The following is a 12411-nucleotide window of genomic DNA, read 5'->3' as shown; positions in this document are numbered from 1 at the left end:
TAATCCCAGGGCCCAGGACTTTGAGGGGCAATTCGGAAGTATCCAACTAGCCTCAGCTTGGTCATCAACACCCTAAGAACAGCTCAATCTCTGGACATCCAGCAAGTTCCTCACTTGCCACTTGTGCTGCTTCCGCAGGAGTCCATCCCAAGCCTCCGACCTTGGAGACCTTGGAGACAAGGAAACCTGGGGAAGACCACAAGGCTACCTCCTCCCCTGGAGCAACTGCTTCCTGCTGATGCTTTTGCTGGCTATAGCTCAGAGCTGCTTCTCTGGCTGGGAGTGACGGCCAGGGCTCCCAGCAGCAATGAACCCTCCTGCCATGCGAGCCTCTTATGTATTAGGTCACATGTCAGCTCCAGGTGCAAGGGCTCGTGAGCCAAGCAAGGGGGTCCTGAGGCCCAGGCGAGAAGAGTCATCTTCATCTCCAGCCACTTTCATCTATTTCCCACCCTGTCCCTGACCCCTGCCTATGACTGGAAGGCCAGAGTCCCAGCCTCCAGCCGCCCCATGGTCTTTCTCTGGAGCCCTCAGGCTGCACAGCACACTCTGCTTCTACCAATAAAGCACCCCTGAGGGCAGAAGCTGGTTTCTGCATTGGGCTCGGGGTGGGGGGGGGGCGGGGGCTGGACCTCAGTCCCATGCTTTGCTCCAGATGTTTAAGAGGAGTGCTGCTAAGACACAGCTGGCACTAACCTTAAAGCCTCTCCTGGGGGCTGAGTTTAGAGCATCGAAACACTATGGAGTAGGAAAAGGCAGGGAAGGGCAGCAGCGTTAGGGGCCCCGACATTAAGGAGAATACCTTGGCCATGCAAGCGACCCGAGCAGAAAACCAGCCGACAGAACGTCAGTCAGTATAAAAAGTTTTTATGTACAAAAAACACAATAAAAGATGACAGCTAGCTAGCAGAAAGGACTGGGCACTGCCTTCAGCCTTCATTTACTACAGAAACAAGCCCCCAGCAGGAAGGGGACGCTACCCTGGGAAGAGGAGGCTGGGTTCCTGGGCCAGGAATGTAAGATCCCTCTCGCCTGCCTTCCTTCTCAGGCCTCCATGTGTAAAGCAGGTGTGGAGCGGGAGGTACTGCTGCTCTCTGCCACTGAGACCGTGGGACAGGCTGGAAAGGAGGCTGTGTCGAGGACAGAACTAACTTTGGGCTTCCCCCCAAAACTGGTCTCAAACCAAAAAGCCTGTCTTGTTGCGATGGTCACTTGCAGTGGCTGACATATGAAGACAGGGACCATATGGGGGCCACAGGGTCTTTGGCTTTGTTGCCACCCAGCAGCTGAAGATCAGGCAGGGGGGCCAGCCCGGGATTCTCAGCTCTTCCGGTTCTCAGCAGGTCAGCGGGGTCTCTAATCAGAAAGACGAAGAGGGCCCAGGCCTTGGATATCACTCGTCTTGTCCTCGTGCACGGCGGGCCAGGACTGCAGCGAGCTAGGAGACCGTGCCCCCGAGGGGCTCCCGAGGTCCTGGGGAAGGCTTTCTCGGGCCTCCTGCATGCGGCGCCGGGCTCGACGGAAGGCTTCTGTGAGGGAAGCAGACACAGGAGTCAGCTGCCATGGTGTGGGGCAAATGGGGCCCACGCGGATGCTGGAGCGGGGTGTGGCTGGGACTGCGTGGGGGGAGCGTACCTAGCACACCGTGAATGGAACTTTGCTGGCTGAATCCCTCCAGACGGTCCAACACGCTCCTCAGCCTCTTCCGGAGAGAACTGGACTCCAGGAAGGCCCTGCGGGGGAGCCCGCCACATGGCCATGGCTGCTCTTGCAGCCCTCAGGGTCAGGAGCCGCAAGGCGGAGGGCCAGGGCCACTCACCTGGACTGCTGCAGACAATGCAGGCGGAAGGTGACACTGCCTGTGGTCTCCGTGCGGAGTCCAAAGCGGCTCAGACGCTCCCCCTGCGGCATCCGGTTAACGTCAGGCTTCTGTTGGTTCCTAGACCCCAGGCGCCACAGTGGCCTCACTCCCATTCTTATTCCCATTCTTGGGGAGAACAGTTCTGTTGGGGAAACTTCATCCCAACACCCAGATTCCATCACCTCCCAACTAAATCAAGGAACATTCCAACCTCATTCGAGAATCAGCAGTCTTATAAGCTGCCTGCCAATCCTCTGATTCCTGAGGACTCAGGGATGGGCTGGAAGGAGGGGCCAGTTATTCCGACAGGGACCAGGGGAAACCTCTAAGTGTACTATTTTCCAGAGCTCTCCTAGGATAGCAGTGATGTTTGTACCTGGTGCAAGATGTGGCCGAGACTTCCCGCTTAAGCCACAGGAAGGAAGGGACTAAGCAATGATGAAGCAATGAACAATTAAGAGGCCTTAAGCCAGATTCCACCTATTCCAGAAGAGATAGGGACGTAAGTTCCCAGCATGAAGTCTCCCCAAAGATGAAAGTCACCTTGAAGGTTGCTGGTATCCGCACGTAGGAGAGGTCCTCCAGTTCCAGAGAGCCGCCGATGAAAACCCTCCTCAGCTCAGCCACCGGGCCCAGCTCCAGGGGCCTCCACGTAGAGACCGTCAGGGTGTGTGAGCCTGCGCAGGAAGAGGAGAATGGGGCCGGAAGCGGCACGTGGTCCCTTGCTGACTTCCCGGCAATGACACGGGCCTCACCACCACCAAAACACCTGGTCTGGTGATGGCCTGACCTCTGGTGAAGGTCATCATCGTGGTTTAGGGTACCCACTTGAAAATCAATCCCATGGAAATTCAGATCTCAGCTCTGCCAGTTATTACCCAGGCACCAGGACAAGTTTCTCAACCTCTCTGAGCCCCATTCTCCTCATCTAATAACAACACCTACGCCTCACAGAGTGGTGGGGAGAATGAAATGAGAAGCACTTAGCACACTGCCTGGCGCACAACAGAAGACAGCGGCTATTATTTCAAAAGGAACGCTGATCCACTCAACACACATCCACCGAGAGCCCATCTTGCCACGTGGCTGCTCCCTCAAGGCCACGAGTCAGATCAGAGGAGCCGGAAGCAGAGCCCAGAGCTGCTCAACTTCCCAGTTAGCTGTCATTTCACCCAGTTGTCTCTAACAGAGGGGGAACATTTCCTCAAAAGGAGCAAGGAATCTTGCAAGTTAAGTAAGTGCTTCTAATTCCCAATCATCCCTACTCCTCACAGGAAGTGGTCGAATCTTCTGAAGTGTTAGTCTTGTTTCTAGGAGCTAGGGCACATGGGCCACAGGAGGGGCAGGGATGAGAGGTCACCTGGGGTGGCAGGCAGCACCACAGCCCCGTAGCCTTCCACGCGACACCTCTGCCAGAAGTCCAGCGAGAGGACCTCGCAGTAGAGCACAGGCCATGCCGGGAGAGCACCTGCAGCAAGGGGGAGAAGCGGCCAGGTCAGCGGGGGCCTTCACCAGGACAGGGCCTGTCTGAGGAGCCCCAAGGCCGAGCACCTGCCGGGCCACTCACCGGCAGATTCATCCTCGTGGAGGAAGGAGGCCTCAAACGTGAACGGGTAGGAGAAGTAAGCCACATTATCCTAAAAAAGAGGAATGCTATTTTATACTCAGTGCCATGGGGTGGACAAGGGCCCACTTGGAATCTGTTTTCCCTGTAGCCAACGACAAGGTCACCGTCCCAAGGGAAAAAGAAAAACTATCACCCCAGGTAGGAAATAAAAGGCTGAGGGGTGAAGGGACACCCAAACCCGAGCTGCTACCACTCTCAAAACGGCAGAGAGAACCCTTGGACCAGGCAACCCTGCAGAGCCCACAGCGAAGGGCCGGACCCAGCTCTGGAATCTTCCCCAGGCCGTTAGCCTGATAATCTTCAGATGCCTTCCCCCGAGCAGTCCTGTCCCCTTCTAGGTGCCCCCTCTCGTTGCCCTACCATTCCCAGGGACTTGGTGGCACAGGTCTGTGTTATTCCTGAGAGCTGCTGGAATGCTGGGCTTGACCAGCCTGAAAACCAAAGACCACATATAGTAAGTCAACGGGGAGGAAGGCAAGCAGTTGAGAAAAAGACAAAGTTCCTTTCTCCATTCACTCACTCGTTCATGCAATCAATCATTCCTTTCACATTCACTGTGTGTCTGCTATGTGCTATGACCGATCACTGGGGACATCTTGGTGACCAGATAGAAAAGCTTCCTGTCTCTCATGGGGCTACCATTCCAGCTGGGGGTGGGAGGGGGGAATAGACAACAAACCAACCAACAAAAGACTATCAAGTGGTAATAAATGCTAAAGTAAAAATAAAACAGGGTGAAGGGACTGAGTGGCTTGGAGGCTCATTTAGACGGGGTGGTGAGGGAACACCACTCAGAGGTGACACTTAGGCTGAGACCTAAACTAAAGCAGAACCAGTCGTGCAAAGACAGGACACAAAAGCTTTCAGACAAAGGAAATGGCCCTGAAAAGGCCCTAAGATGGGAATGAACTTGGCCTGTTCAAGAACAGAAATTACAACTGCAGTGTTGTAAGGGAGGGATAGGCAGGGGCCAGCTCGTTCAGGGAATGGAGTTTGGATTTTGCTCTAAGTGGGAAGGGAAGCTGTTGGGGCTTTAAGTTCAAAAGAGACGCAACTGGTTTACATTTTAAAGGCTCAGTTAGGCTGTGGTGTACGTGGCAAATGAAACGTTAAGAGGGAGCAAGACAGGAAGCGAGAGGATAAATTAGAAACCTAATGCTTTGGCCTAAGCAAGAGATGATGGTGGCTTGGCCCAGGGTCCTCAAGAGAATAGAGGATTCAAGCCATCTTTTGGAGACAGAACTGACAAGAACTGCTGATAGAATGAATGGTGGTAGGGAGCTGGAGAAAGTGAGGAATCAAGGATGTCTCTTAGGTTTCTGGTATCAGAAATGACATTGCCATTCTGCTAAGATGGGAAAGACCGTGAGGGCAGGTTTGAGGCAAGAGGGGGCATCAGGAAGCTTTTGGTCACGTTAAACAGGAACGACAAAGAGGTAAGTGGACATGAGTGTGGAGTTCAGGGGAGAGGCTAAGGCTAGAGAGAGAAATCTGGGAGTCTGAGACATACAAACAGTACTGAAGCCACAGGATGTATGAGGCCACCTAGAAAGACCGTGGAGAGAGAGTCACAGAAGGCCAGGCCCAGCCTTGGGTACTCTAATAGTTTTAGATCAACAGAAGATGAGGAAACAGCCAAGAAGGCCGCTGAGCCACCAATGAGAGAGAAGAGAGGAGCACAGAGCCAGAAGGCAAGAGGAGAGTTTCAGTGAGGAAAGTGAGCTGTGGTGAATGCTTCTGAGAGGCCAAGTAGGGTGAAGGCAGAGACATCACCACAGGATTTCACATCTTGGAAGTGATCTATGACCTTGAAAAGAATAGTAACAATTTCAGTGGAGGAGTGGGGAAGGAAGTCTGACCTGGAAAACTCTGGAAAACTGTCAGAATGGGTAAAAAGAGAGACTTATGAATATTACTTACTAGTAGTTGGCAATTCCACGAAGAAGTGGACGTAAAGATTGTCAAACTCATAGCCTTGGGCTGAAACTAAGAAAACAGGAAATTGTTTCAGCTTATCCTCCTATCACCCTTAACACCCACCCCAGTCCTGAAGGGCCTACCCACATGTGGAAGCAAGTCCCTCAAGGGCCAGGAACTCTCTGTGTTTCCAGGAAAGACACATGCCTGAGTCTCCCAAGTGCTGCGGACAACCCAAGGCCTCTACTAGGGCGGGGAGGATTACTCCACCACTAAATCTGGCACTTACCAAGCATCAAGGGACTTCTGTCTGGTAAGACACTTACCTACCTCTCCATTTACAAAGAGCCGGAGGGCACCTGGTACCGTCTGAGGTAGAGAGAAGGGGGGACAGATCAGGAGGTCTGAGGGAAGCGACCCCTCTCCTCCAGCCTGCCCGTAAATCCCCAGAGGACCTGACACTGGACGTCAGATCCAGGTGTGTGACTAATCCCGCTTCCTCCCCACCTGCCACTTCTGCACAAATCTGTTTCCTTCATTTATAAAAGTGTGTAACGTAAGGGAAAAAGCACCTAATTTAAACGGTGGGGAAGGCAACAAAGTGTGGGGAATTTACAAGAATGGCCAAGAGAAGCATCCACAGCTGCCTGCTGCCGTACAGCAAGAGGCTAGAGACCCCTGCTCCCTCTAGAGGGAGGTCAAGAAACTAGGGAGTTTCCTTTTTAAATTATTTGTGTATCTATCTTATCTAACTTTTTAACACCAAAAATCTGTTGCTAATACAACACAAAAATAGTGAAAGTTAATTTTTTAGAGAGAGAGAGGGAGACCACCAGGTAATTCTCTCCTTGTTTCCAGATCTAGAAATGGAACTCCTGGAATAAGAGAAGACAAAGAATAGGACCACAGAATTACGGACTTAAACTCTTTTGTTTTATTTTAAGAGCCAAACTATTTGACAAACAGAAATGACACCCCTCCCTCTCTATGGGGCATTAGGAAAAATATGTACATGAAGAGTAAGGAAGACACTTTTCATCTTTATAAAATTAATTACAAAGTAATACATGAATGCACTCCCACTGATAAAAATTCAAAACCACCTAAGTTTAGAGAATAAAAAGTAAACATTCCTGACATGTCCCTCTCACCACCCAATAGCCATCTACCATTTCCCAATCCCACCCCCTCCCCAGAGAAAGCCACCCATAGGGTGTGTGCCCTTTGAGACCTTTTCCTATGCATTATCAGTTCTATATCAATATGCAATGCTTCTAAAACATAACAAGGACTATACTCTAAATGTTATTTGTTACTTTTGTCCACTGAAGAGTATGTCTTTGGGACCTTGAGGAGAGAACCGTCACTCAGCTGCAGTCAGAACGCTCTGGCTACAGAAACCCAGCTACTCACCGTCTCAAAGTCAGTGCCCACGAGGCTGTTGAGATACTCCTTGTGCCGGCCATAGAGCTGAGGAAACAAACCACACTGAAACTCAAGGTGCGACCCCAGCCAGACCAGGGTTCAGATCTGCACGGGAGGGAGAAAAGCAGCAGGAGTGGGAAATGCCACAGAAAGCTGGAGGCCTAAGCATCCCAGACACTGACATCTGACAGTGAAGCACAGAGGCTCTGGAGTCCCCTGGTCTGGGACCAACCTGGCTCTCGCACTTACGTGACCTTGGGCAGACTGCTTAGCTTCTTGGTCTCCATTTCCTCATTTATAAAATGGTAATAATAAAAATATTCACCTCAAAGGCTTGTGGTACAGTCTAAATGAAATAAAGTATGTGAAAGGCCTAGCACAGAGCATGGTAAATGCTCAAATAAATGGCCATTATTATTATGATCTTATAATAGGATCGAAACCTTATATCTGATATGTCAGCAGTGCTTCCCAAGTCAGGGGAGGCCACTAAGAGCAAGGCCTTGCACCTGCTGACCCAACCTCGACCACGGCCTCAGCTCCCAGCTCTCTGGTTCTCGGAATGAACCAGCACTTACGTCCTTGAACACACGCTGTTCCCGCTCCTCCTCCTCAGGCTGTGCAAGGGAGGACACGTTGTCAATCGTATACTTCCACAGCTCCTGCTTCTCCCCGTCTGTCTCGATTCTGTAAGGTCAAAGCCACAAAGGGACTAACTCAGAAAATAGGAGATGGGGCCTAGCCCCAGCTCAGGGATGAGCCGATTTACAGTTCTGTTATTCTAAGACGTAAGAGGAGGAACAGTCAGCCCAGAGGAGAAGACCTGGCTAGTTCATCTCTCCCAGTTTTGATTAGTCCCTACAGGCAGCAGCACGGCGAATTATTTTCACTTAACCACACTGATAGAGGTATCACTTTCAAATCAGTGTAGGTGCATATTTTCTGAGAACAGGATGCCCAGTGTCCTAAGGGTCTATGACCTGGAACAGAATATGAACCACTGGCTGGGAATTTAAAAGTTAGAACAGATGAAGGGCTTTCAGAGAATCTCCTCAACTTGGGGCAAGAAGTGAAGCCAAGGAAAGGAATGCCAGTCTCCGCCGTCCCTTTCTTCCTCTTCTCACCTGTAGGGTCCTCTGGAGCCAGTGAAGTCAGGTTTTACTGTGATCACACCATTACTGTCCACCTTCAGAGTACAGAGGACATGTTCATACTTCTTATAGCCAAGCCTAGAAACCAGGGAATTAACACCAGGGTTCAAGATTGCTGCCCCACCTCCAGGGAAAGAGGAAGAGGTATTCAGGACACATCAGGGGAGAGGACAGAGGCTGGAGTGAGAATTGTAACGGTAAAATACTCTCTTCCAAAGAAAAAGAAGGAAAAAATCCCTCCCTCCCATATACCCGGGATGACTATAACAGGAGAGTGATGGTTAGTGACAGGAGAAGAGAATGAAGGTCTGAGCTGGGCAGTAAGAAGCTTCACTCACTTTCCATAGGGCCCCAGGTCCGCCATGATGTACATTGTCTGAAGAGCGGTGTTGATGACATGGTTGTTCCTGATGAACTCTTCTGAGGGTTCCCAGGTGACGATGCGTGACTTAAGGATGCCACCCTCCCTGGGAGACACCACAGGAAGGGTCACTTCCCTGGCACCCCCCGAAGAGCCTGAAGGAGGAGCTCAGGGGAGCACGCGAAGGTGGAGGCCCGCTGCAGGATGGGACGCTCGAGTTGGTGGGCATACCGAGAACACAGGCAAGGACGGACCACAGAGGCCGCCACGGCCCTGTACACACGTGCACTCACATCCCTCGCCTGTCCTGCCGTCGCCGCCTGACATTTGCCATTCGCTCGACCAAGAATGACGGCATTTCGCTGGCTGCGGTGGTCATTTTCTGACAGTGCTGGGAAAACAGAGCAGCCCAGTGTAAGCCTGCTCAGGGCCATGTGGGACCAAGGACCTGGGGGGAAGTCTTCCTTCTGAAACCTCACACAGAACCTGAACCTCACAATCACGCTGACGGAGGGCACAGTGGCACAAACAGCCCAAAGAAGAGCCCAACCAAGCCTTGGTTTGCCAGAAGGTTGTAGCAGCACAGTATCCTTGAGAAATGAGTTTATTTATGCTCATCTTAAAATGAGCCTGCAATCTCTAAACACATACCAACAAAAAGTTTGGTGAGTCTGCCTGGCAGATGTTGACATCACTAGGTGGCTGGCAGGTGTGAAGTGTGACATAAGTATTCTGTGGAAAACCCTCCCACAGGTAACTGAACATTACCTGTAATTTCCTTTTCTTTACCAAAACAGACAACCCAAATTTTATATGCTACCAACCCACAGCTTTCCTGATATAAGCATCAACCTTTCAAAAACATTCACTTAACACCTGGCTCCTTGCAGAGATCTACAAGGTCATAGACAAAAATCAGAAAATATAGGCACTCCCCTCCCTCAAGGAGTTTAAAATCTCACTAAGAAGACAGACTATGCAGAAGAAAATGTAAAACAAGTCCATGAGGGTATGCTGTCAGAGGCAAATTGAGGATATAAGCCATTCCCCACGCAGTACTGAATTCTTCTTCAAACCCATATATTCAGTTTTGGCTGAATCCATGATGAATTTTATCTAGATGGTTCTAGACTCCATCCACCTGTCTGATCTCATGATGCACGGAGGAAGTCAAACCAGTGGCTGCTTCTCCCAGTTTGTGGTCTGCAAGCCTATCATTAGAGACACTGCCGGCTCCCCCAGGTCCTCCAGCAGAGGGAGCAGGGAACAGCAGCCACACCCCCCGCAGACTGTGCCCACCTACCCCAGCTCGGCTGCCAGAAGCTCTGTGTCCCCTTAACAGGCTTCTGACTTAACACACAGAGAGGCCAGAAAGCTAGGGGAGACAAAGGTGAAGGGAGCTACAGTGCTTGGGAAAGAATGCTACCTCCTCCAAATTGGTGTATCTATCAGAGTCAGTGTAGGTAAAGATTCGTCGGTTCTTCCTGCCATCCAAATGCTCCAGCTTCAGAATCTCTTGGCGGTACTGATGATCCAAAGGGCTCTGACAGGCTGCTTCATTTTGGTACAGATCTACTTCAAACTGAGGTCACAAGGAAACAGAGTTCTACTGAGAATATGTCAAATTTTGTTCCTATAACAGTTTGGTCAAATTAGTTCTATAGAGCTGATGCAATTTGACATGTTCTCATAGCCAACTGTCGTTTATCTAAACTAATGGAGGACAGGAGAGCCAACGAATGTTAGAGCTAAAAGGAACCACAGTGATAGTCTAATTCAATTCTGCTATTACAGAATTGACATACCAAAACAGTAATTCTGCTGTTTTGGTATGTGGCCCGGAGATGAAAAGTGTCTTACCCAGGATTATAAAACTGGGTAGTGGCAGGCACTATATTCCATTGACCCCATAAGCACAACAGTGGAAAGTATAAACTGTTATAAGCTTTCTGGAAATCAGTTTAGCAATATGCATCAAGAATCCTTCCCTGTGACTAGTCAGGTGGAGGTGGACCAGGGGGAGGCAGACTGAACAGACAAGGGACACTGGCTCACCTGGCTGAAGAGCTTCTCTTGCCACCCAATCACGACCTCCTCCTCTTCATCTACCTCCGGGCGGTGTCCACCTCCAAAGACAACAGAGTGAGTCAAATGTTTGAGCCAAACTAGCACCACTTCTTGCTCTGTGGTTGGTTATAACCAAAGTCCCTGCTCTTATATTTGCCACAAAACCAGTTGGAGTTCACTGATCTATGAAGCACTCACTCTAGACTTACTCTATAGAGGCTGTGGATATGTGTAGAAGCCAAGATTAGGACCCAAGAAGTCTTCATCACTACTCTGATTTGAATAAAAGGAAGTCATGCCTTCCAGGAATTATTTGATCTAATTCAGTGTCAAGAGCTGAAATTTATTAGATATAGGCTGAATAGCTCTTCCTCAATCCCAATTGCCTACATTTGCTAGACAGGAACTGTGGCATTTTTTTTTTTTTTTTTTGGAACTGTGGCATTTTTATCTTCACTATTCCTGAAGCCATATATCTAGAATCACAAACACTATAACCTTAAGAGACCAAGTATCAGGAGAGAAAAGGAAAGACATATAACTGATTTTTTTTTAAAGAACCAAATCTAATACACACACTCCTAGCTGAGTATGCCTTTTTCAAAGACACATGCTTCACTACCTGCCAGCTCACACTCTTGCCCAGGAATATTTTTGAACAGAAACAACAAAAGCAGAGAGACCAGTGACCTAACACAAACACACTGTCCTCTCTTCCTCACTTTTCTGGCTTCCCAGATAAGGAAAACTGCTAGATCACAGATGGTGTTAATATGTACATTTTCCAAGCAGACCCCAATTTTTAAGCTGTTTTAAAAAGTGTTTAGTTGTATGTTTCAAGCTTGGAGCGATATTTTCTCTCAGAAAAAAAATGCCACAAATGGTATTTAGGTTGACAGGCAAATTTATAACATATCTAAAGTATGGTATTTGCTATTTCCCTACATTTGACCACAATTCGGATCAGCATCTTGATGGCAGGAATCAAGCCTTATTCAATTTTACACAACATAATGTAGTAGTTAAAATTGCCTGGGATCAAATCCTGGCTTCAACATTTACCAGCCCTGTGACCTTGGACAATAAACCCAACCTCTCTATACCTTTTCTCAGACTATAGACCTGGGTCTACTCCGTCTTAAGAGGTAACCTCCGCCCTAGGTCCTTCCCCAGATCCCCAAGCGGCCACATCACCACCATTCACCCACTGGCGGATGGGTGAGGCCTAAAAGTGGCCAAGTCTATGATGTCCTTCCCGGGCTGGGCAGCAGGCTGGTAATGGAGGTAGTTGCTTGATGTGATTCTTTGCAGGTGGACTCTGCCAGGAAAAGAGAAGCCCAAAATACTCGTTACAAAACACTCAACCAGGAGGTGAACGCAGAGCAAAGACGGGGAAACAAAACTCAGAAGAGGGTACGGCTACCAAGAATGTGGCGGGGTGTAGGCGACAGAGGGGATGTGAGTGGGGCACGGGGCCCTCGAGAAACTTGGGAGGGGCAGGGTCCTGAAAGGGTGGGTCTGGAAGTTGTGAGTGAAGAGGGTGCCGGGTAGTGAGGGAGACGCGGGGAGACGAGGTGACAGCGGCCAGGACTGCAAACGCAAGTGGGGGTCCCAGCAAACAAGAAGTGAAGTTCAGGCTCTAATTATCTGACAGCATAAAAGCACGGGGCTCTGGGGTGATGCGACTACCGGAGGCGGAGGTTGCGCACGGGGTCCCAAGAGCGATACACGGCCTCTCCGGTGTCAGTGCTCCAGACGGCCTCCGCCATGACAGCTGCGCTGCGCGCGACTGCGCCGGAAAGCGCGCCGTCCCAGTTCCCCTGGCAACGGAAACGCTGGGTTAGGGAGGCGGGAACCCGGTTCCCTACGCGGCGCTGCAGAGCCCCGTCCGTTGCAGGCCCAGGCCAGTTGGTGCAAGCGCACGCTTCGGCTGGGTGACCTGCGGGTTTGCCGCTGATCCTGAGTGGGAACAAAGCTCGCTCACAGCCAAGGCCAGACTTGA

The 12411-nt window shown here is 50.3% G+C and overlaps 1 protein-coding gene across 2 annotated transcripts; it reads right to left on the bottom strand.

Moving 5' to 3' along the window:
* Positions 1–851: 851 nt before the first annotated feature.
* MKS1 (MKS transition zone complex subunit 1) lies at positions 852–12192 on the bottom strand. 2 transcript variants are annotated; one of them, XM_061174655.1, is made up of 18 exons: positions 12099–12192; positions 11618–11727; positions 10398–10468; positions 9769–9924; positions 8636–8733; positions 8320–8448; positions 7955–8059; positions 7409–7517; positions 6819–6875; positions 5732–5774; positions 5409–5474; positions 3849–3919; positions 3429–3498; positions 3222–3329; positions 2405–2538; positions 1820–1902; positions 1636–1733; positions 852–1529 (listed from the first exon to the last, which is right to left on the bottom strand). In XM_061174655.1, the coding sequence occupies exons 1-18, from the start codon at positions 12176–12178 to the stop codon at positions 1357–1359; spliced, it is 1761 nt and encodes a 586-aa protein (XP_061030638.1). In that variant the 5' UTR covers positions 12179–12192; the 3' UTR covers positions 852–1356. The 2 variants fall into 2 exon arrangements, 1 of the variants encoding a protein (XP_061030638.1); XR_009698162.1 differs by lacking the exons at positions 852–1529; positions 1636–1733 and having other exon boundaries at positions 1827–1902; positions 2238–2538.
* Positions 12193–12411: the final 219 nt, after the last annotated feature.

This window comes from Eubalaena glacialis, chromosome 19, assembly GCF_028564815.1.
Source record: "Eubalaena glacialis isolate mEubGla1 chromosome 19, mEubGla1.1.hap2.+ XY, whole genome shotgun sequence".
NCBI lineage: Eukaryota > Metazoa > Chordata > Mammalia > Artiodactyla > Balaenidae > Eubalaena > Eubalaena glacialis.
Note: the sequence above shows the minus strand (reverse complement) of the source record. Positions and strands in the feature narration are given on the sequence as shown.

Excerpts from the sequence above, each read along its gene's own strand:
- MKS1 (XM_061174655.1), bottom strand. The coding sequence starts at position 12,178 with ATGGCGGAGGCCGTCTGGAGCACTGACACCGGAGAGGCCGTGTATCGC. Across the intron at positions 8,449-8,635 it reads CGGCAGGACAGGCGAGGGAT|GGAGGGTGGCATCCTTAAGT; the intron begins GTGAGTGCACGT and ends GGTGTCTCCCAG. Across the intron at positions 3,920-5,408 it reads CGTGGAATTGCCAACTACTA|GCTGGTCAAGCCCAGCATTC; the intron begins GTAAGTAATATT and ends TTTGGTTTTCAG.